This window comes from Eptatretus burgeri, chromosome 6, assembly GCF_056783735.1.
Source record: "Eptatretus burgeri isolate ZD-2024b chromosome 6, Ebu_testis_v1, whole genome shotgun sequence".
NCBI lineage: Eukaryota > Metazoa > Chordata > Myxini > Myxiniformes > Myxinidae > Eptatretus > Eptatretus burgeri.
The window spans coordinates 37,690,369-37,716,368 of NC_140966.1; the positions used below are offsets into that span (position 1 = coordinate 37,690,369).

General features: G+C 43.4%; 1 protein-coding gene across 1 annotated transcript in view; it reads right to left on the reverse strand.

Moving 5' to 3' along the window:
- The window catches only part of SDAD1 (SDA1 domain containing 1), a 167,191-nt gene that overhangs the window by 32,337 nt on the left and 108,854 nt on the right, over positions 1 to 26,000 (reverse strand). The window contains exons 8-11 of the mRNA XM_085887036.1: positions 14,306 to 14,382; positions 14,121 to 14,218; positions 13,879 to 13,955; positions 12,794 to 12,959 (exon numbers count right to left, since the gene is read on the reverse strand). Of these exons, the coding sequence (XP_085743162.1) occupies positions 12,794 to 12,959; positions 13,879 to 13,955; positions 14,121 to 14,218; positions 14,306 to 14,382 (418 nt within the window). The remainder of the gene's footprint in view (positions 1 to 12,793; positions 12,960 to 13,878; positions 13,956 to 14,120; positions 14,219 to 14,305; positions 14,383 to 26,000) is intronic.

Below are 26,000 nucleotides of genomic sequence, written 5' to 3' on the forward strand. Positions count from 1 at the left end.
AACTGTGCAAAAAAAGTTTGAGAAAAATACCGTTAGGTATCATTTTTAGATAACACTTGTTACCACAATATTTAAAGGGGGATGGTCCCATTTCATCACATGCAGTTTCACATTGATTGAATGGCTTTGACCCTCTACCCCACCTGTGAAGTTTCATGCTGGTATTTCAATCGTTTTGACAAGAGAGCGAAAAATGTGCATTTGCAAGCCACATAGAATACTGTGGTTCAACTAATTGGTTGACCAATAGTAAGCAAGTTTTGGCGTACAAAATCCAAACTAAACATCTTGCAGCCCTGCAATTTCACAGGGTCACTGAGAATAGCAGCTTTCTTCTCATATCAAAATTTATACCACATCCGGTTAAATCTGGGGGTCAATGTTAGGATGAAGCTGTTGATCGGACCATGGCCCTTAAATTTTAATGCAATTTGTAACTTTTTGGTGGCCATTTTTAATATCAGGATGGGTGATATCGCATGTAATTTGAACAAAATATTACTTACATTGATTTTGAAGTGTTAACAACAATGAGAACCTATCATTTTGCTTTCAAAATTGAGGTAAAATACTTTCATTGAAACTAACCAAGCGAAAAATAGTGGCAAAACAGTGGTCATTTTGAAATCCAAGATGGCTGCCGTCTGCCACAATTCCTAAAATGGCAACATGCATTTTCATGTACTTTGGTACCGAGATAATGAATTAAAATAGGTGGCACCTTCTCATCATGAAAATCCTACAGGTGTCCACTTGCCCCCAACTAACATATACATATATATATATATGTATATATATATATATATATATATATATATATATATATATATATATATATATATATATATATATATATATATATATATATATATGTATATATATATATATATATATATATATATATATATATATATATATATATATATATATATATATATATATATATATATATATATATATATATATATATATATATATATATATATATATATATATATATATATATATATATATATATATATATATATATATATATATATATATGTATATATATATATATATATATATATATATATATATATATATATATATATATATATATATATATATATATATATATATATATATATATATATATATATATATATATATATATATATATATATATATATATATATATATATGTGTGAACCCCTGTTTATAGGTCATAAAACAGCTTCCACTCCACCCTCTCTCAATCCCCAACATGGTTAATAGTACAGTATATAGAGTGCCTAGAGAAAGTCTACACCCCCTTTCAAATTTTCACCTTTTGTTGCCTTATAGCCTGGAATTAAATTGCATTGAATCAGACTTTTCATCTCGACTTGCACATCGTAACCCACAACTTCCAAGTGAAAAACAAATTCTCCAACTTTCAAAGAATTAATTAAAAATACAAAACTAGAATATCTCGGTTGGATAAGTGTCCAACCCCCTTATAATAGCAATTGTAAATTAGCTCTGGTGTCACCAATCACCTTCGAAATCACACACCAAGTTAATTGACCTCCACTGAGTTAATTGAAATATGAGTGAGCTGAGAGTGCTTCCCTGCCTCAAACTGATGTTCACACTGAACTCCTCAGACACCCTCAGACCAACCAAAACTCTTCCCTCATTCCCTTGTACATCCCTTCCATCAACATAACTTCTGCTTCTGGCAATCCCATCCACATCAGTGTCGCCATCACCATCTCTCTCAGGACAGTGTCGCAGGCCTTCTCCAGGTCCACAAATCCCAATGCCATTTCAATTCGAATAAAATTAAAAGGACATTTGTATAAAATTGACATGTACATATGGGATTTGAACCTAAGATCACAGCATCATAAGCCATTGGTTCAGATGGAAATACCTACTAAACAAACCAACCCATATTAAATGGCTCTCCATCTTTGTTCTTTCCAGGAGGTTCCCATTCATTAAAATAAAATAACTTTTCATACAAAAGCAGACAAGCCTAATATGCCACAATATCTCAGGTGTAAACAACTTCCTACTTATGTCTCGGTTTTTTTCAGGTTATTGCTTTAGAAAAAAAGAGATAAAGAAAAACAGTCAGTCCAGTTTGTCAGTCATTGGAGTTACAGTGCCTAAGAGCAGCCATGAGTGCTTTGTAATGATAAACATCACCCAGGTTAGCCATGGTCTTTCAGTGCAAAAACAAAACTGAACAAACAGCTCTTGCAACATGTTTCACCAATATCTAAATTCATATCACATTCTAACTCAAAGTACAGCCCTGATCAACTTGCTTCGACAATCTTCCTGATTTGATTAATCTTTCCTTCTTTTCCAAGTTTCTTCAAACTTGTTTACTTATTCTGGTCTTTGTGTAAGTCTGTTAACAAGACATCTCAAAATTGAGTGGGCCTACAGTGCCGATAGAAAGCCTCCACCCCCTTTCAAAATTTTCACCTTTTGTTGCATCATAGCCTGGAAATAAATTGCATTAAATCAGATTTTTTTTTCCACCTTTATTTACACAACGTAACCCACAACTTCCAAGTGAAAAACAAATTCTCCGAATTACAAATAATTAATTGAAAATACGAAACTAGAATATCTCGGTTGGATAAGTGTCCAACCCCCTTATAATAGCAACTGTAAATTAGCTCAGGTGTAACCAATCACCTTCAAAATCACACACCAAGTTAATTGACCTCCATCTGTGTTAAATTGTAGTGATTCTGATTATTTCAGAATAAAATCAGCTGTTCCTGTAAGTTTCCTCTGCTGGGTAGTGCATTTCACAGCAAAGACTCAACCAGGAGTACCAAGGAGCTTTCAAAAGACCTCCAGGATAAAGTTGTGGAAAGGCACAGATCAGGGGATGGGTATGGAAATATTTCAAAGGACTTCAATATCCCTTGGAGCGCAGTCAAGACAATCAAAAATAAGCGGAAGGGGTATGGTACCACCAAGACCCTGCCTAGATCAGGCCATCCCTCTAAACTGGATGACCATGCAAGGAAGAGACTGATCAGAGAGGCCACCAAGAGGCCAATGGCAACTTTGAAAGAGCAGCATGCCTTTATAGGAAAGACTAGCCACTGTGTGCATGTGACAATATCCTAAGCACTCCACAAATCTGGCCTGCATGGTAGGTTGACAAGAAAGAAGCCATAACTCAAAAAAGGCCACCTTGAGTCCCATTTGAGGTATGCAAAAAAAAAACCCTGTGGAGATTCTGAAGCCAAGTGGCAAAAAGTTTTGTTGTTTGATGAAACCAAGATGCAACTTTTTACACAAATGCAAAACTTTACGTTTGGTGCAAACCCAACACAGCAAATCACCCAAAGAACACCATCCCCACAGTGAAACATGGTGGCGGCAGCATCATTTTATGGGGATGTTTCTCTTCAGCATGGACTGAGGCAATTGTCAGGATAGAAAGGAAACTGGATGGAGCAAAATACAGAAAAATCCTGGAGGAAAACCTGCTGCCCTCTGCAGGTCAGGTCAGGTATGGGAGCATGTGCCAGAACAGCGCGTCGCTGCATCCACTTTCCGCCGGTACTCCAGGGGCCTCCGTCTGGCCATCCCCCAGGCAGATGCCAGGCCCATCCCCATCTCCTTGAGATGATGGTCAACCTGTTGCAACCATGAGGCACGTGGTCGGCCCACTGGCCTCCTCCACTCATGAGACTCCCTCGCTGAGAGAATCTGGTGAGCAGGATCAGCGTCAGGAAAACGAGCCACATGTCCATACAGCCGCAACTGACGCTCACGGACTATGCAGGTAACAAATCTCATCCGAGTCTCTCTCAGCAACCGCTCGTTGGACAAAATCCGACCAGCAATAGCCAAGGATTCTCCGAAGAGACCTGGTACCAAAGGAATTAAGTCTCCGTTTCAGATCCTTGGTCAGAGTCCAAGTCTCGCACCCATAGAGCAAGATGGAAGTACCAAGGACCTGAAGACTCGGACTTTAGTCCTCCCGCACAGGTACCGGCAGCGCCACACCCCATGATCCAGTGAATCCATGACTCCCCAGGCCCGACCCAGACGTCTATTGACCTCTGACTCGCAGCCAGCAGAGATATGAATATCACTGCCAAGGTAAGTGAATCTCTCCACGACCTCAACATCCTCACCACAAACAGATACAGACAGGACAGCAGCATCCAAGATGTCACCGAAAGCCTGGATCTTAGTTTTGACCCAAGAAACCCGTAATCCCAACGGCTCCGACTCCTCATTCAGCACCTCGAGGGCCCCCAAGAGGATGTCTAAAGTCTCCGCAAAGATGACTGCATCATCTGCAAAATCAAGGTCCGAGATCTTGACATTCCCAAACGATGCACCGCAACTTGATCTCTCCGACATCCTCCCTAAAATCCAGTCCATACAAGTGCTGAAAAGTGTGGGGGCAAGTACACATCCCTGACGAACTCCAGTAACAACTGGAAATAAGTCAGAGATGGTACCACCACACTTCACAGCACTCTCAGTACCAGAGTAGAGTTCAGACATCAGATCGATCAGTTTTGGTGGCACCCCACGAAGACCAAGAATCCTCCAGAGGACATCCCGATTCACTGAATCGAACGCTTTACAGAGATCAACATAGGCTGCAAGCAGCCCCTGCCGAAACTCTCGTCTGCGTTCGGTGAGGACACGAAGTGCAAGGATACGGTCAATCGTTGACCTCTTTGGTGTAAAGCCTGACTGCTCTGGACGCTGGTGCTCAAGCAGATGGTGGCGAACCCTATCAAGAATTATCCGAGCAAAGACCTTGCCCGGCACTGAGAGCAGCGTCACCCCTCGGTAGTTGTTGCAGTCTTGGCGATCACCCTTCCCTTTCCAGAGAGGGACAACAAGGCCCCTCTTCCAGTCAGTTGGGATGATGCCTGTGTTCCAGGCAGAGCACAATACTGCATGCAACGACACGAGTGCAGCATTTCCACCAGCCTTGAGAAGTTCGGCATGGATGCCACAGATCCCTGGAGCTTTGCCCCGTTTCAACTGGTTCACCGCAGCCCGTGTTTCCACAAACGAAGGTGGACCACAGTTGATTCGAGGGTCAGCAACAGGGATTGTAACACCCTTGACGTCCAACTCGACAGCTGGGGGATCAGCCCGGTACAACCGCTCAAAGTAACCAGCCCAGCGGGCCTTCACTTCAGACTCCTCTGTCAAGAGCCTACCACTCTCTGCTCGAACTGCAGTGCTCCGAGGGATGGGCTTGGATGAACGTAATGCGCGAATTCCCCTGTAAGCGGGACGAGAATCACCTGTCCACAGGTGATGCTCTACCCCCTCACAGATTCCTCACACATAGGCCTCCTTGTCCACCCTCAGTGCACGTACAGTTTTACGCCTCAGCTCCCTGAACAGCTCAGCTCTGCCATTCAGCCTGGCCCTGCGACTCTGGTCAATGGTATCCAGTGTCCCTTGAGAGACAAAATTCTTCTTTGCCCTGCGGTGAGCTCCAAGGCATCCACCGGCAACATCAAGGACGGTGGTCTTGAAGGCGTTCCACAACTCTTCAGGAACCCCCAAAGCACCCAGACCCCCCAAGTGTCCACTCAGCCTGTTCGCAAACTCCTCAGCTACTCTCTCATCCCTGAGCTTGGCAACATCCAGCCTAGGCTGGGATGGTACCATTCTCCAGGACTTAAGTTGCAGCTTTAGAGTTGCTACAACAAGCCTGTGGTCAGTATTGAGGAACTGAGCACTCCGGTAGACCCTGCAGTTCTGGATCATCCTCCAACGACGTCAATGAGGACATGGTCAATCTCCTTTGCCACACCGCCAGCGTTGGAATACCAAGTCCAGCGATGAGCTTGTGGGCGCTGAAACCATGAACCAGCCACCCTAAGTCCATGACTTCTTGCAAAGTCAAGGAACTTAGTGCTATTCTGGTTCATAGTTCCTGACCCATGGGGACCAACACACACCTCATAACCATCCCTATCAGTTCCAGTCGATGCATTGAAATCCCCCAAGACTAGAAGTGTATCTCGTCTGGGGCACTGATCAACCACAGACTCGAGTGTGGCGTAGAATGTGTCCTTCACGGTGAGATCACTCGCCTCAGTCGGAGCATAAACAGAGACCAGGGAGCCCTCTGCAAGAAAGCTGAAATTGGGACAGAAGTTCATCTTTCAGCATGACAACAACCCAAAGCACACAGCCAAAGCTACAACCTGGAGTGGCCAAGGAACAAAAAGATAAATGTCCTTGAGTGGCCCAGTCAGAGCCCAACCTAAATCCAATCAAAAATCTGTGGCATGACTTGAAGAATGCTGTCCATCAACGCGCTCCATCAAACTTGACTGGGCTTGAACAGTTTTGTGCAGAAGAATGGACAAATATTGCCCAATCAAGGTGTGCAAAGTTGGTAGATACCTATCCCAACAGACTGACAGCTGTAATTGCTGTCAAAGGTGCTTCCACCAAGTATTAACTCAGGGGGGTGGACACTTCTCCAACCAAGATGCTCCAGTTTTGTATTTATAATTAATTTTCTGAAATTTGTAGAATTTATTTTCACTTGGAAGTTGTGGGTTACGATACATAAATAAAGGTTGAAAATGGCTGATTTCATGCAATTTAATTCCAGGCTATAAGGCAACAAAAGGTGGAAATTTGGAAAGGAGATGTGGACTTTCTATAAGCACTGCATAATCACTTTTTAAGTTGATTTTAAACTTACCCTATGCATTCACAAGCATCAGATATGATCTTCCCATAGCTATCAAGAAGCACCCAAACCAGATAAGGTGTCTCTCTGGGAAGTCTTCCTGGTATATCTGGCTCCTACATAAATAATAGCTGGCACAAGTTTTGTAATTTCATGTCATGAAGATGTCCTTTATGGAAGAGTCAGTAACCATTACTTTGTTAGTAATGATGCATAGCATCATCTTTCCAATTGGAGATGTCCATTAAATAAATAACCAAGCCTGCCACATTCAAACGAGGCACTCTAACAACATTCAAAGTCCATTCACTGGCAAAGATAGTCGGGGGTTTGGGTAGAACACACCCGTCCACAGTTTTGGACGTGCACCGGCTCACATTGTTGGGAGTTTTTGTTGTACGGATAGTTGCAAGATCTCAGCCCTTTGGGTGAGCTCAGGAAGTTCTCCAACTCTTTCATTGTGCAGACACACATCCCTTTCTCTCAGGTACTTTTCCAAGTATTTTTAGCTTGTTTTAGAAGCTTTGTGAGCCATTTTAGGTTACAATCCTCATCTCACACACACAATATATGTTAACATCCCTGTTAAGGACGTCACACACATGGTAAGGAGGTCTGCAACTCCATTCCTGACCCCTCCAAGCCCAATTAAATGGCTCTAACTGCACATTCTTCTGTGTGGTATATTGTCCAATGAATAATGATGACTCACTACATACCTCAATTTACATGAACATGGATCAAATCAACTATCCATTCCAACTTTCTATCCCTCATCTGGGGTGACTTCAACCACCACAATGTCAGCTGGCTGGGTGTGTGTGACTGCCAGCTGCCAGCTGCCAGCTGGCTGCCTTGCAGCAAAGTCTGTGATTTGGTGGATTTGACCCATTCTGTGACCTTCCCAAACTGCATCTGTGGAAACTGCACATCTCCCCCCCCCCCTTCTTGACTTGGAATTGACAAAAATTTTCAATCAACTTTTCCTATCCTTAGTTTGCTCCCTCTTGGCTTCGGTGACAATTTTCTTGTCAAAACTCATCTCTCTCTTGTTTTCCTAAAGGATAAACTTCAACAGCACAGAATCTGACTTCACATAGGCCAATTGGCAGGGATTGCAATCTGCACTTTCACAAAAGGATTGGGCTATCATCTCCACATCATCTGATATCGATTGAATTCTGGAATATTTCAACAAAAGCCTACTCTCTGCCTGTACCAGTTTATCTCATCTTATGTGCAATTATCTCATCCATCCCCTCAGCTGTGCTACACCAAAAGCTGTGGCAAGGGGGTTGAAGTGAAGCAGCTTTCATTCTCAACAATGAAGACTAATCAAACTGAGAGCAACTGCAGGTCACTCAATAAGGCTCGCGAAAAGTATGTATCCATCCTTATGGAAGCCGGAAAACAATCTTTCAAATGAAAAAGGCTAAACCCTCTAACAAATCTCCTTTCTCAAAGTCATGGCAGTGTCTTGTCCAATCAGTCTCTTGTGCATGCTCCTCCCTCATTCCCAACCTTACCTGAAATGGCATCATCGCAGACTCTGCGTGAGATAAAGCAGAATGTCACAACTCAGTATTTGCTTCTAAATATTGTGTACCCAATCTACTGGATTTTGTGCCTTTCTCACTCGAGAAGGTAGAGAACGTTGTCTCGGCCTGACCCTACATTGGCACCAGGCCAAGATGGCATCAGTGCTCGTGTTGCTGCTCCTGCTCCTTTTTGTGTGAGTTTGCCAGACTGTCTGTTCTTCTTTGGTCACCTCCTGTCTACCTGTAAGCCAACAAACATCACTCCCGTTAGAGTGCAATAACAGATCCAGTCAACGATAGACAATTTTAAGCTTACTTCCAATTTTCAAGCAGTCATGGAATCAATGACCCCTGCTGATGTCAATTCCTTCCCCCTTTTCAAAAATAAGTTCGGATTCCATTCTGGACACAACTCTGGATATGCTGCTGCTTCTCTCTCAGCAATGCTTGGTGGCCTGCAATCTCACACAAGACATCAAGACCATTTCCATGGAAAGATTTCGGCCAATCAACAGAGTTTGGCATCCTGTTCTGCTTGCTAAGCTAAAGCCTATGGCATACAAGGCTGCCTTCATACCCAGCTTTGTGGCTTTCTCCATTAGTGCAGTCATTGGGTTGATATGAATAGAAGCCTCTCCTCTCCGAGTAGAGGCTGGAGTACCCCAAGACAGTCTTGGGCAAAATCCTGTTCCTCATACAAATGAACAACTTATCCAATGCCCTGGAAAACTTTGGCTCCCATTTTTGCAGATGACTCCACATTGTACCATGCAGTACTCCTTTCCACTGACAGATAGAAAGTAGCTGCATCAATCACATTGCTCATTGAGAATGGATTACATGCTGGTCTGATAAATGGAACACATTTAAATCCAAGTAAATCTCAGTCTCATCCTGTTGTTCCAGAAGAAGAGTCAAACAAACCCACCTATCAATTTTCATAATCAGCTAATATGAGGTTCAATGTCTTGCACTTCTAGGTCTTACTATCAACTACAACTTGAGCTGACAATATAGCAAAGTTGTCTCAAAAGCCAGCCACAGCCAGGAGCGGAGATGAATCAACTATCATGGTCATTCCCTGACAAATAAGAACTATTCACAGCTTACAAGGCATTTGTCCGTAGTTCAATTGAGTACAACTCGGTCAGTAGTACTGCTCTCCCCTTATTGGCTCGCACCTCAATCATACCTGTTTCTCCTGGATCCTTTTGAATCTACAGCTCTCAAGATTATTGACATCTTTTGTGATAACACTGAAGAACGGGGCCTGTTGATATTGCATCGCAGACAAGTTGGTGGCCTCGTTTTTTCTTTCTTTTTAGCCTTAACAGCATCTCTTTCAATCTCGTTTGCTGTGCTTTCTCTCAGCCCTCTGTTACTCCAAAATGCTCACATTCTTCCATTCTTCCAACAAGCACTTCCTGATCTACATCCAAAAATCCAGGCTTACTGCCCACCTCCACTCTTTTGTTCCTTCAATCACACTCTTCCCTCCAGAAATTCAAGCAGGCAGTAAACCATGATCTGATGTCATCCTCCATCCCAAACAACAATGTTTTCAATGCCTATCAATATCTAACTCAACCCCCCTACTTAGAGGTTATTGCGTTTCCTCCCATCCCCTAACTCATCCTTTCCTGTTCATTCATTCCCTTTCTTGTATCCAACTGTGGCCTGTACATTGCCTTTTTACATTCACCTTGCTCTTCCACGAGCCTCGATTTTGTATCTTAAAAAAAAACAAAACAAAACAGGAAAATTCATAGTCTTTACAAATATCCATTGACATGCAATATTCAAACAAGAATCATTGGAGCTATGACGTTTACCATGCATTTTCAAAGTTGGCTGTGCAGATAACCTCTCATTAGATATACTAGTACGGGCCCATAGGGGCGGGCCCGTAGGTGAGTGCCAGTATGTGCAGCCCTCTCTCGCCCCTCTCTCTCGCCCCCTCTCTCTCGCCCCTCTCTCTCGCCCCCTCTCTCTCTCGCCCCCTCTCTCTCTCGCCCCCTCCTCTCTCGACCCCCCTCTCTTCCCCCTAGTCTCGCCCTTACTCTCTCCCCCCTCCTCCTCTCTCGCCCCCACTCTCATCCCCCCTCTCCCGTCCCCTCTCTCGCAGATATTGGTCGACAGATAAATGGCCGTAACTTGGGAACCACTCGTCCGATTAATATCAAAACTCGAAAAGGCACATCTGTGGGTCCCCAGCAATATTCCTGGGAATTTTCAATCAGATCAGACCGTCAATCATGCAAAAAAAATAAAAAAATAAAAAAATAAACAAACATTAATTGTGACGTCATTCGTGACGTCATAGCACCGTGTCTTGTCATTGGTCGACAGATAAATAGCCGTAACTTGGGAACCGCTTATCCGATTAATATCAAACCTTGAAAAGGCACATCCGCGGGTCCCCAGCAATATTCCTGTCAAGTTTCCATCAGATCGGACCGTCAACCGTGCAAAAATAAATAAATAAATATTAATTGTGACGTCATTTGTGATGTCATAGCACCGTGTCTTGCCATTGGTCGACAGATAAATGGCCGTGACTTGGGAACCGCTCGTCCGATTGACATCAAACCTCGAAAAGGCATATCTGCGGGGCCCCGGCAATATTCCTGGCAAGTTTCAATCAGATCGGACCGGTGGTAGTCGAGAAACGGCAGTCGCAGACAGACAGACAAACAGACAGACACACACAGAGAATGCTGGAATTATAGATAGATGAATGCAATGCTATGCAATTTATAGGAGAAATACTTGAGCAGCATCAATTTACCCAAATGTAAGAGCCTCTGCTTTACATTCTTACATGTGAACTGTGGATAGATTAAGCACAAAAGACTACAAATAATGAATGCTTTGTGCATGGAAGAAGCAACACTGAAGGCCATCTTTGTTAATTCTCAAACAATGTCTATGGAAATGAAAGAGTGACTTTGCAAGGAAATACTTTCATTCAGGAAATTATTTAGTTTACATAATACTTGCAAAGAACCCATCCTTGCGGATAAATTATTTCCACCACTTCTATGATGTCAATGACATGTCCCAGATGGTAGCGCTTCAACCTTTTACCTCCGCTACCGAAGGTGGACGGAGATTCTGTTTTCATCCGTTTGTCTGTGTGAACAGGATATCTCAAAAGGTTTTGGACGGATTCAAACAAAACTTGGTGGTCAAAGTGGGTGTGTGACAAGGACAAATTGATTTTATTTTGGTGAAGATCCGGATCCGGACCCAGGTACGAGTTTTTAAAGCGATTCTTCACCATTGAGAGATAGGGCCAAACACAATTCATAGCACGTTATGTCAAACGTGTGGACGTGTTATGACAAAACATGGTGAATGAGTTGGGTAGGTGACAAGAACAAGCCGATTAATATCAGTGGGATTCAAAACTTAAACTGTTCAGCCTGTCAGAGGTGTGCGTTTGACCGAGTGCCGTTATAGTTCTGTTCTTGTGCTCTCTCACCCCTCTGAACTTCCAGTTTGTGGAGAATCACACACCCAAACAGTATTTGTAGATGGAATCAATATAAATTTTTCTCTACTCCAGATTAGGGAATGTGCTCAAACTCATTGCTGGAGGCCATGGGTCGGGCCACGTAAATGAAAGGAATGGAATTATTGATGGACTTGCGATGCATACACATTGTGTAGATGTGTACGCAATTTGTAGATTGTTGCATTTAAGTGCGGTTATATCGACCCCGGGGCTTCTGAGAGTAAGCATTCTCTAAGATTTTCAGGAGCAAATACAAAACGGACAGACATGGTCAGGCCACTTGTGGATGCCAAGAAGGGGTGAGGACATGTCGTAAGTTCAGGTGGTCATGCTCAACTCCACTTAAATCAGACTGCACTACATGATGCACATTTAAATAAAGAGAATTGGAGTACTCCCCTACGCTGAACCCCATCCCACAAAGGCTACAAATGTTTTTTTTTAAACCACCTACAACCCTCCCATGCACACCCTGAGTATACAACCAATAATTTTCAACTCATTCAGTTAAACGGTTGAGAAATGCTGAGAAGTCAAACACACAAGCAACTAGAAGGGCGCTCGGTAAAGCGCATACCTCCTGTAATGCCTGATCCACGAGAACATATCTGGTCCAATACATTTTTGAGATCTCGTGCTATATATCGTTTTTGAGCCCTATCTCTCAATGGTGAAGAATCACTTTAAAAATTCTAGTAGTTCGATCTGGATTTGGATCTTCACCAAAATCTAATCAGTTTCTCCTTGTCACACACCGAACCTGAAAACAACTTTTTGAGATATCCAGTAAACAAACAAACAGACAGAAACGGGTGAAAACATAACCTCCGTCCACCTTCGGTGGCAGAAGTAACAAGACACATCTCTAATAAGATCTAGGATGATCAGTTTATGATCCTGAGAATTTCAGCACAATGTTTCCACATATCAAGTGCAACCATTTGACGATTCATTTCCAAACGAACTTTTCCTTGATTGTATATTTAAAAACAAATTCAAAATCGATGGGGGGGGGGACATTTTACACACATTGTTTGTCATGCTTACCCTTGGTATCTTCTTCTCCTGGGCTATTTTGCTCTTGTTCGCTTGAAGTTCTTTTTGCAACTTTCAGTTCCTCCCCCAGAACCTCAGCTCCATGGATATAGTTCAGTGCTGTATTTTCTCCATATTTCAGCACAGAATGCTCTGCACTCAGTAACGACGGCTTTCCCTAGAGCACACGAAAAATACGACGTGAAGAAATACTTCCATAAACCCAGTTGTTGACAATCTTGCATTCCTCAACAATCCCTGCTGAGAACAAGTAATCTGCTTTTCATCAAACTATAATCTTTTCCAGAACCAGCCCTGCATTCGTGAATACATTTAGCAACATGATGTGGCCACGACACCCACCATAGAGCATGTCCAGGTGAGCTAAAAGTGGAATAGAATCGGGGTGAACACATCGCAAGAAAGGGCAAGCGATAAACAAACTGGGAACCGAGAGGACCTATAAGAAGCAGAGTATTTCCAAAGATTATATAGAGAGATAAAATGCAAAAATGTATCGGAGCAAAATGGTCCTGAATTGCAGAGAATGAAGAATAAGGAACTATGCTAAGGGAGGGCATCATCCTGCAATGCACTGAAATAGGCGTGTCAAGCAAGGAAGGTTAAAAAAAAAGCTTCTTTCTGAGCTTATGGAAGAGCTGAGATGTTTCCTGGAGTTTCAGTACCAGTAACATTCATCTTCTTTGTGTCGTTTCCACTGCATATGACATGTGAATAAGACAGTTCATAACTCCGGTTATGCTTTTAAGTCTGTTTGAATGCATTGCTGTGTTGCATCATCTATTGTATTGCGGACCAATTCAAACAGCCCATACTCTAACCCCAAATATCACAATGGCCACCACTTATTGCCACCATTTACCAGAAGTGACATCATTTTGCATCAACCAATGGAATCACTTTATCCGTAAAAGAGCATTAAAAATGTTGCATTGTCATCAAAATAAATTCTACATGATCCTTTTCTAGTCATTACTCTGAATTTAAGTTATTATTCTATAAGCCTTAAATCAGTTTGTTAAATGCACAATAAATAAGGCATTGCTGTTTGTGAAGTTTAAGAAAATTATGTTCACCCTGTCCTTTTGATGCAGTAGTTTGGGATTGATCGTTCTGAAAAGATGAATGATGGAACGAGCAGCCGTGGAAACATCTGCAACAAAACACAGAAATAAAGTTAAGCAATTCTCATTGCATAATGGGCTATTTCTTTCAATGTATGTTACATTTTGTGTCAACTGGTCACCCCTTACTACCAATACTCCATTCACTCTGTTTTTTTTGTTTTTTTTTTTGGGGGGGGGGGTGTCATTCTCACTTTTGTTGCGATGAGACTTGTACTGAGACAGATCCTGTAGCAAATCTTCATTCATGGCAAGCTGGCACCGTGCGCAGATTTCCCTAATGGCATTCAAACTGGACAAATACACAATACTCAGCCTATTGATTGAAGTGATGATACACATTATAAGGCTGGAGTCTACAATCTATGTCGTGTCTCACCCGACAGTCATGACCTCTCCGGAGTTACGGTCAGTCACAAAGTTATTGGCAATGGTCATAAGCAGGTTTTCAATAGTCTAGGAAAAAACGACAGCAAAAGCAATGCAAGGTTAGCATAAGAAAAGGGACAAAACACATTGTGAAGGTTGTTTCAGAAAATATATTGTTACATGACGAATCTCCACCCGCCGGCATGCGGACAGCCGCTTTTTAGCCGAATCACGGCCGTACGCCCACCAGACGGACAATTCAGTCGCGACTTTCCGGAACAACGACGAAAAACAGTCACGGGTGTGCTCCAAGCATACACCACGGCCAAGTCAATATTCTACCCGCACGCGACAGGGTCAATCGCCGAATTGTTGATATACCTAATTATTCACGCGGGCAGCCTACCGAGAGACCGTACCTCAGCGAGGTCTGCTCGGACACGACCCGCTTAAGCGGTTTGTTCCATTCTGGCATAACCGAGCGGGGTATTATCACGAGACCTCGCTGGACCCGATTCTTTTATCGGCTATCAAAAAGCCGGCTACCATTCCGAAATGCAATATGGCGTTTCAACAGGGAAAATGACACGACGAACAGGTTCACATTCAAATAAGCACATTTATTATTTTACACGTATACAAACAATCATGCAATGAATTGCTGAAACACGCATGCAGTTGATTTGCGATGAATGTGGGACGAGACCAAGACGCGAGCAAGGCAAAGCGGTACAACCGTCTATAATTAATCATGTACAGTCACTTCAAAGTTTCTCTACTTAACGGGACACGGCGCCACAACTTCCATACAAATAAAAGCAAGGAAAAGACCCCCTTAAAGACAAGGGGGTCAGACTGGACCCCTTAGGGTCTTTATGTCCAAGGAGCTTGGTTGACCGAAGGAACTCCAAGAGGCCGCCGCAGGTTACCTCCACCCTCGTGTTGACTTGCTTGGGCGACCCTCTTGGACCCTCTCCAGCTCCTCACCGACTGTGGGGACCCCAGACTCAAGGCTCCAGCGCGGCTACCCACAACTCCACACTCTCACACGAGCCCAGACCTCCACCGACCGACTTCCACTCGCTGCGTTCAGCGTGCGCCTTTATCTCCACGACCCTCGCCCCTCCCTTCCAGCACGCGCGAAGCTTCCAGAAGCAGGGCGTTTTCCTCACCGAATCGGGGCCTTTCCTTTATGTCTTCATAGCTTTCGTCTTTTCCGCACGTGTTGGTCGTTGGGGGGAGGGTGAGGCCGTCGTCCGTGCTCCCCCGATGAATGCCAGGCTTCTCGCAACCGTGCTGAGGTGGAAATGCGGTGGTGGTGTGGTTGGCGTTATGGTGGCGTGGCTGGCGTTTTGTGGTGGTCTTGATGGTGGTGTGGCTGGCGTTTGTGGTGGTAGTGAGGGTGGTGTGGTTGGGCGGTGGTGGTTAAGGTGGTTGTTGTGAAGGCGGCTGTTCGTTGTCTGTGGGGATGTTGGTGGTTGAAGAGAAGGTGGTTGTGGTGATTGTGGTTGTTGTGGTTGGTGGCGCTTTGTGGTGGTAGTAATGGCGGTTGGTCCAAAATAACGATAGTAAAAGAAAAACGGCTAACTCAAAGATAACAGCCCTGTACACACGGATAATTCCCATTAAACAACGGTGGGGAAATGTAACTGAACACGGACTTATTAGCATAACTGATCTAAGGACCTATACGGTGCTCTGCGAATTTCCACAGCCGTAACACTACCCCCTCCCCTTTCTACAGACTCGTCCCGAGTCGTCAAATTTTCATGTGCCATCATGTGTAAGTTTCCCCTAGTATATTTTATCTTCGGATCTCTGAGTGCGACATTTAGTGTATTCATGTCCCAAAAATAAATAACCTACGGGCTGAGTAACTAACTAAACAAACCCACTCATACAGACGACTTAACTAAATTGCCGGCGCTATGACACACATGCAGGGGGAAGCAACTCATTTACAATTTCAACTTAACTTATCCTTATACATTTTACGCTAACCATGGCCCAGGACTGATGGACTCTGTGGGAAAAAGAAGGCATGGCAAAGTCAGTCATAGTTGTGAGGGTGAGCGCCCCCGAAGGTCGAAGGTCGGATGTCTTCAGGGCCTGTTCAAAAGGCCCCGTTGTCTGTCACAAAACCTTTTCAAGTCTTTAGCTGCTGAAGGCAACTCACCCTAACCCGGCATGCCATATGCCATCCCACAGGCCATTCCTCAAGCAGGGAGCCAGGCTGCTCACACACAGTCTCTGGCTCGTGAAACAAATGCAGGTGACAGGGAATGTGGCCGGCTTAACCAATGCAGTCCTAGGCCTCCCCCTTGAAATGAGTGCAGTGAACACAAAATGGTGCACGGGCTGCACAAATGCAGTCTCCGTGTGCGGCCGCCTGCAAGGCAGTCCCTGCAGAACGCGCGATGATCCTGGCGCACATGGTGATGGATGGATGGGGCAAATGCAAGGAGGGTGAGCAGGCATGGGGTCAAGGCAAAGGCAGGCAGACAAGGCATGGCAAGGCAAGACAAGGCCGTTGTAGCAAAATGGGCCGGTGGTGAAGCTGACCGGCACAGGCCTTGTAGCAAAAACAGCCGGCAGATGAACTGACCAGCACAGGCCTTGCAGCAAAAATAGCCGGCAGGTGAACTAACCGGCACAGGCCTTGTAGCAAAAGAGCCGGCAGATGAAGCTGGCCGGCCTCTTGTCTTGTACTGGAGGTTCGTGGAGGGAGTGCGGTGGTGCTGGCCAATCAGAAGGTGGGCTCGGACCAACCCTACTGTCTCCCTCCCAACCTATCGCCTTTGCCTGTTTCTGTCCATACCCACTCCCTTAGTTTGCATAACACAAATTTAGCCCCAACTTATTTTTTTGTTTTATTTTATTTTTATTTTCCATATGATAAATCGTCTCCCTCACCCCCTTTATAGTCTCTGTCCAGCTAACCTATTCTGTCTCCTAGCCTACTCCCAAACCCCTACGTTCCCTTCCTGGAGGGGAATAAGGGAGAGCTAGTGTCCTGTGTCGAGGCCCAATGAAGCCTCAAAATGGCCTCCTCAGATTTCAGCGATCTACTTACCCAAGGTGAGTCCAGCGGCCCACAACGAGAGCGAAGGGATGGATGGTGCGGAGGGGTACATCTCCTAACGACCCTAACATTTATTACTCCTAAACTACCCCAGGGCTTTCCAAAAGCACCTCTCGCTTAAACTGCTGGTTCTACAAACCAAGATTCCCGTCACCTGTGTTGGTGTCCTCACAATTTCGGGCCTTGCCCTCGAATTTTCCCTCGTGCCCTTGCACGGTTTCGTGGCTGGGACGCGTGGCTCCCTTGGCAGGAACGACCCTCTGCCGATTCTCCGACTATGGCACCCCCGGGCCCTGCAACTGCCTCCGAGCCTACCAGCTCCCGAAACACTGGGGAGTGCCCTCCATGGCAGTAGGGTGAATATACTGATTCTGGCTCACTTTTCCCCATGTACGTGAATGGGGGATTTTCAGCGATTCATTTTTTTTCCCCTAAAAATAAACCCCCTTTTTATCCCAAGGTATATTTATTTGTCTCCCCTTTTAACCTAGGGGCACTCTTTTCAAATAACCAATGCAATAAGATAAAGATTTGTTCAAGTAGTAAAGTAGTAATGTGATTTGTTAAAGGTGATTCTAAAGAAATATCTGAAACATGTAAGCCTCGGGGCACTCTTTTTCAAATAACCAATGCATATTGTTTCGCTCACTCATTGAACCGATAAAGATTTGTTCATTCTCAAATTCCTTCAATAGTTTAATTTTCTTTGCACAATAATCCCCATCTAAAATATTTAAAAATAAAACATTTGAATCTATATTTTTTTTTAAGATACCCCTTTTGTGTCATTACGAAATGATAAACTTCTCTTAATGCTCTTGTTTGACCACCTCCTGAGACTCAGATTATTTTTTGTATTAAGCCCCGCCCACTTTTCCTAAGCTTCGCCCACTTTGCACGAGGCATTTTTCATAAGCCATGCCCACTTTCCTAAGCCCCGCCCACTTTCACTAAGCCCCGCCTGCTCTTACATCATTTCCAGTTCATCTCTGACTCACAAAGAAATCACTGGAAAATTCTAGAATGTTATGGTTTTGAAAAAATTTCCAAGGCTTGTCTGGGCTGTTAGGCAATTTTTTCAAACAATCCTCCATTTTGAAAAAGGATACCATAGCAACCAGTCTTTCTCTATAAAACGTTCAACCCAGACTCCATTAAAAAAAAAATTCTGACAATGGAGTGCTGTACTGACTTTGAGGTTCCTTGGAGTTTTACTACTTGAATGGAACTAAACCTTCAAGTTGATGAACTGGATTCAAACCTCTTATCTATTGAGGTAAGATTTTATTTTCCTATTTTCAGTTTGATTTAACCATAGACTCATTTAATAATTAAATCACTTAATTAATACATTATTATTTTCTCTCACAGGAAATTGTATCTGAAAATACCGATTTTGCCACAACTTGGGGTGAAATTGTTGGCTTGGTTGAAGACCTTGTGAGTGACCAAGACCCACAGAACGAGCTAGACCTTGAGTGGGATGATTTTGGTGTTCCTTGGAGTTCTACTACTTGTATGGAACTAAACCTTCAAGTTGATGAACTGGATTCAAACCTCTTATCTGTTGACGTAAGATTTTATTTTCCTCTATTCAAAGTTTGATTGAAGCATAGACTCATTTAATGATTAAATCACTTAATTAATGCATTATTAATTTCTCTCACAGGATATTGTATCTGAAATACGAAATGAAAATACTGCTTTTGCTACAACTTGGGGCAAAATTGTTGGCTTGGTTGAAGACCTTATGAGCGACCAAGACCCACAGAACGAGCTTGACCTTGATGGCCCAACCAAAGAGTTATACCTTGGAGACCAGCAAAATCCTGAAAAAGAGTTTTACAGTAATTGTACTCATTGCGAGTTATCAAGACAGTACCCACTGAACAAGTTATACTTTGATGAGCCAGAATACAAGTTTAACCTTGAAGACTCACAAATTTTGAAAAAAATCAGTAAACGAGTTCTGCCTTGATGGTTTTAATAACTACCTTGGAGATTCAGGAAAAGAGTTCTGCCAAGATGGTTCTAAATATGGAACCTACCTTGGAGACTCACAAATTTCAAACATTTTGAAAAATGGAGTTTTCCTTGATGATCCACAGTTATACTATGTGAGATCTATCACTGAAACCCATAAAAATTGGAAAAATGGAGTTTTCCTTGATGATCCACAGTTATACTATGTGAGATCTATCACTGAAACCCATAAAAATTGGAAAAATGGAGTTTTCCTTGATGATCCACAGTTATACTATGTGAGATCTATCACTGAACAACATCAAAATTGGAAACATGGAGTTTTCCTTGATGATCCACAGTTATACTATGTGAGATCTATCACTGAAACCCATAAAAATTGGAAAAATGGAGTTTTCCTTGATGATCCACAGTTATACTATGTGAGATTTATCACTGAAACCCACAATATTTCTGGAAATTGTGGTTCTACCTTGGAGTCTTGGATAGATGGTTATATTTTTGGAGACTTGAAATGTGGGTTCTGGCTTGATAACTCACAATGTGATACATATCTTGGAAACTCAACAGGAATGTGGTTATACCTTGGAGACTTGGAAAGTTGGGTTTATTTTGGAGACTTGAAATGCTACCACTCTCTGGGATCTAAACCTATCGATGTAGTTCTTTGTTGGATGGTGCTTGATGAGAGCAATATCAAGAAAGTTCTTACTCCCCCTTTCTACTTCATCAAACCTGAAAGCCTTAAAAGACAGAATTGGAAGAAGAGAAAAAAACATTAAAAAAAAAAAAAATTGTTAGTTCTGGGAAGAAAGTGCAGGAAGGTTCTTATTCTACCTTTCTACTTCATCAAACCTGAAAGTCTTAAAAGACAGAATTGGAAGAAGAGAAAAAAAAAACATAAAATATATATTGTTGAAATACGTATTGAAAAAAAAAAGACATTGTGTTGGGCGAGGGTTGAGATTTTGAATGTGAGGGTTGGGGTTGAGATTTTGAATGAGGGTTGGGGTTGAGATTTTGAATGAGGTTTGGGGTTGAGATTTTGAATGAGGTTTGGGGTTGAGATTTTGAATGAGGGTTGGGGATGAGATTTTGAATGAGGGTTGGGTCACTCACACACACACACACACACACACACACACACACACACACACACACACACACACACACACACACACACACACACACACACACACACACACACACACACACACACACACACACACACACACACACACACACACACACACACACACAAAAGTTAAGCCTTGACTATTTCAGTTGAGGATTCTGTGTTTTGGGTTCACAGATCTAAGAACGTCCCCCCTTAGCACACATTATATACTGTTATACACCTCGGACTTGGCCCTCGAGTGTCCACAACGGTGTATAGTAGGAGGGAGTGAAGCGCCAACCCATTGCTCCCATGGGTATTATCTGCTTTTTTTTAAATTTCCAAGTCCAAGTTTCAATTTAGCACTGATCATCTTCTTCACGATGAACCTATCAACTTTTTCTCTCAAGGTTGTATTTTGTATCAGAGAGAAATTATACAACATTTCTCTATCGGCTTCATGCTTTTCTTCCAAAGTTGTGATATTCCCATAATCAATATCGTGTCTCATGCACACTTCATCAACTCTATTGATGGGCTTACTCCATGATTTAGGATTGTCTGCCTCATCTAATCTTTTATCCAAGTTTGTGCCTGGACCACAGAAAGAATACCCTGGTAGATGTAATTCCTCTGGTATTCCAGTAGTTGTAAATTTACTTCCTGATAAAAACTTTTGTATATCTCCTCCATGTGTGTGTTTGGAAATAAGTTGGCTCTTTTTTGAACCACACACCGAACATGTACCTTTTTGTATAACCCTATTATTTTTACTTTTAAAATATGAAATATTTTTAGTATTAGTTTTCTTTTTACATTTGAGACAATAACTCATTTATTTATGAGAAAAATTCCGACAGAGTGTGAAAACCTTTTTAGTTTCCAACATGCACATTTGAATCTTAATTTTTAAAATATAAATAATCCTTAGAAACGTCTTTACTATCTCCTCCATTTAAGAAAAAAATGAAAAACTTGAATGAAAATCAATATCTTGCCGATGACAATAGTCTTGTTGAAAATATTGCTAATAGACTTGTCAATTCTTTGTTTTCCTCCTCAGTGAGTTGAGTTATTTTCCATAATACCCCCAATCTTTTTGTAATCTCTCTGGATTCCATATTTTCATATTTATTTATTCTCTCTCTTCTCCCTCTCCTTCTCTCTCTTTGCCCTCTCCTCCTCTTTTTCCTCCTCTCTCTTCTTCTTCTCTTTTTCCTCCTTCTCTCTCTTCTCCCTCTCCTTCTCTCTCTTTTCCCTCTCCTCCCTCTCTTCTCCCTCTCCTCCTTCTCTCTCTCTCCTCCTTGTCCTCCTCTTCTCTCTTCAACTCCTTCCTCGTCCCTTACTATCCTTGAATATCATACATATTGTTGCGAATTCGCGCCCGCCGGCGTGCGAACGGCCACGTAACTCGAATCGCGGCACGTCGCCCACCGGACGGACAATTCTGTCGTGACCCTCTCGGACCAACGCCGGGAGCTAGTCACGGGTGGGCCTTTCGGCTGCACCACGATCGAGCCAATCGGCCCCCCCGCGTGGGATAGGGTTGTTCACCAAACTCGACCTACCTAAGTACCCACGCGGAGGGTAGACCGGGCGATCGCACCTCGCCGCAGGTCGACTCCGGACATGGGCCACTTAAGAGATCCGTTCCGTACTATCGGGATAACCGAGCGGTGTTATCGTCGGCCTCGACAGTTCCGATTAATTATCAGGCGTATTAAGCCCACTACCAACCCTTTACGTGAAGCAAGATGGAGATTCAATTAAAGAAAAGACGAAGCGAAACGGGAAAACAGTTGAACATGATGCACATTTATTCCGCGGCACATGGAGAGCACACATATACAATTAAACAGAATGCACATAAAGCAATTGCAACAAAAGAAACACAACAATGCAGATCCACAACCGACAACGCGTACACACGGCAACACTTACACAGTTTTACTTCACCAGACTGGTGCCACACACACACGTTTACACAGAAACATAAGAAAAGGGCCACCCTCAAAGACAAGGGGGCAGACGGGGCCTGTGGGCCAATATTTGCACGGGACCTGAAAGAGCGGTCAGGTCCGCAAGACCGGGTGGATCCTACCCGTGTCTTTGTGATGAGCCGCAAATGTGGTGTGCCCTTTGTGATGAGCCCTAACGGCGGTGCCCCGACTTCGTGCTCCTTCGTGGGTTTCGTTGGCACTGCTTGGAGTGGGGTGGGAACGGGGCCCCCTTTTCGCACTATCTCAGCGCGGGGGAAAAAAGGGGGGAATTGTTGATGCTCTGGGGAAAGAGTATAGCTGGCTTGCTTGGGTCCCGCGACGAGCGATTCCACCGCGACCTCGTCGCCGACCGCCGTCTTCCTTGCCTCGGACCCGAGCTCTTCGGTCTCTTCCCCAATTCTCCTCAGCCGACTGCAGCAAACCACCTGTACGCCCTCGCCTCCCGACTCCACTCCGCGCTACAACCCGACTCTGCCCAAAACACTCTCCGCTCTTCTGAGGCCGACTCTGCTCAAACCGACTCTGCCGAGACCGACTCGACCCAAGCCAACTCTGCCGCTGCCACACTCTGCCGCTGCTACACTCTGCTCTCCAAAACTGACTCTCCTAAAACTGACTGCCCAGATTCGCCCCGCGCTCGGAGCTTTATAGGCCGGCAGGAGAACCCATATGCAAATTTCTGGATCAGAACGAGCTCGGGGGTGGAGCCACGCTCGCCCATTGGACGGAGAAAAAGGGGCGTGAACCTCCCCTGATCCTAGAATTTGCATATCTCGATTCAACACCAACGCGCCTGGAGGCGGGGCCAAACTGCCCCGCGCTTGCTGATTGGACGGATCAGAAGTGGGTGTGTAGCATTCCTGATCCGAATTCTCCTCGGAAAGGCCGCATTTTGCACTCGCAGCTCGGCGCGTGTCCCGTACGAACCCAGGACAGCCTGACGCTCCGTGTTCACAAGTGGTGCGGGAATGGCTGCAGAAGGAGAGAGGTGAAGGTACTGGAGGGTTTATGGCGGTGGTTTATGGCCATGGTGCCGTTTGGAATGGCGGTGATGCGATGTTTGCGGGAGCGAGTTGTGAAGGTAAAGAACGTGGCTGTTGGCGTTGTTGTTGTTGTGAAGCGGCGTTGTGGTTGGTGGTTGTTGTGTGATGGCGGTTGAGACGTGGTTGGTTCAAAATAAAGATAGAACAGAAAAACGGCTATCTCAAAGGGTCGCAGCCCGAATGAATCACATTTATTCCCTCTAAACAACGGGTTTGGGGCTAACTACACATGTACTTACAGAGATATCTCACCTACGGGACCTGAATGGTGGTTTGCGAATTTCCTCAACCGCAACAATATATTCATCGAGATTTCTTGTTATTCCTGTATCAAATTATATTTTTTTTACAACAGGAAACCAATAAAATTTCTTTTGAATTTCTAAAAGAGCCTTACGTTTTCTTAACTTTATAATTTTTTCATTATTTAACATTTTAATTAAATCCAAAGTTGTTGGGTTATCAACATCAGCATAATGCCAATCTTTTATTGAAAATACCTCATTCTTATGTTGTAAAACATATTTATTAAAATACCGAATACCCTTTTCTTGAAGGTATGCTTGGACACAGAAATGATAATTTTCTTGAAGTCTTCTTGCTGTCATCTATGTATTAGAAATATATGTTAGAATAATATTATGACACGAAACACCTCCCCATCTTCCCATAGTTAAATAATTTGGTATTTCCTTACTTATTATATATAATCCTGTTTTTTTCGGTTTTCATGATATAAACTCGGGCAAAACCATTATTATATTTACCCTTATTAAATTATTTTATTTGTTGTTTACTAATCGTGCTTCCACAAAACTCATTCTCTATACCAAGTGGATAATATTCTTCCTTACAAGACTGATTTAATTGTTCCAGGTATTCTCGGTCAATTTTAAATGACCAATTATACCCTAAATCATTCATATCATACCCCCATTGTTCTATTCTCATACAAACGATACGCCCTTCTTTGTAAAAAATTTATTTTAATTTGAACTGTGAATTCTCTATGACCTGGAGATAAAATCAACACTTCTGTATCTTTGGAATACACGGCCGTTTTATTTAAGGATATATTGTGATAAATCGCTTAATCTCACCAAGTCATTCGCGTCAGTCGGGCTTGGATAATTTTTTTAATTGAAAAGCATTTTTCATATTAATATTTTTTGTTATACTATATTTATGTCGTTCAGCCTGTGCCTTTGTGTAATAATTTGATAAATCAATATCCAGTTCTTGGGATACACCAAAGATAGAACCATCTTTACCAACATAATTCATTTATATTAGATTAAAAATAGTCCCAAAATTTTTTATTTTTGTTGAGGTGAAATAACACATATAGACATAATTGACCACAAGACTTGGAATTTAATTCTTGGACTTGAAATGTTTGATAAACACCATTCTGGAAGAATTTTATGACTTCAACAGGTGGTGGAAGACCAAAACTATCAAAATAATATTTGTCTTGACTATTAAAAATACAAACCCAATGAGAACCGTTTCCATTATTATCTTCTAAGTTCATAATAATATTCTTTGTATGTTTAGGCACATTTGTTAATTCATCTCTCATACAAATAACCACATTATGAATTTTTAATTTCTTGCAATATTTGACAATATATAAATTTGATGTTGTTGTACTGTACTGTATTGGGAGATACTTAGCAGGCAGACACGAAGCGGAGGAACAGTCGAGCCGGGCTGTGTTGCACGAGTGCGAGCGCGGGCGTACTGTGCCCGCGGCTCTCCTTTATTCCGTACGCGGTACACTCACGAGCCGGCCGACTCCAGCATTACTACTACGCCTCAGACGGCGTGCACACCTCATATCCCTCGCCGAACCCCACGGCCACTCCTCCACCATCACGCCCATCATGCATCATCATCATGCCCCTCCCCGTGGGCATGACTACACCACACTCCTCCCTCCTAAAAGTATGATTATTAAATGATCAGTATTATAAGAAGCATGCAGAACACGAAAGATTTCGTATAATAATCATGGAAATAAAATGAAAATAACAAAGTATAATAGCACACCACATCATATAATGTGTCGATGCGAGCGAGTGGAGCAGCAAAGGTCAGGTCTGACCGCGTTACCGATATGAAGCAGCAAAATGAGAAGCACAGCGGCATTATGCAGCAAAAACGCCCCCCCCCCAGGTGGCCCATGCTGACATGACCCTGGCCAAGGTCGTAACGACCTCTCGAGCTAACCTCCTCCGGCCCCATCAAACGCCTCCGGCCCACTCCCCCCAGGCAGACCCGACGTAGATAAACATCCCGAGGCCGGCAGCCCGCTATCTGGAAGCCGTGGCGCCAGCCTTAGACCTTGGCCGGGGGCGCTGAACAGCGCTGCTGGCTGCATGCATTTAATGCGCCAAAACAACTCACGCACCACCATCAGTCGAGACGCCAACGCCCGTCCCAACGGCCTTGAGCGAACACAGAGAGTTGCGCTCGCA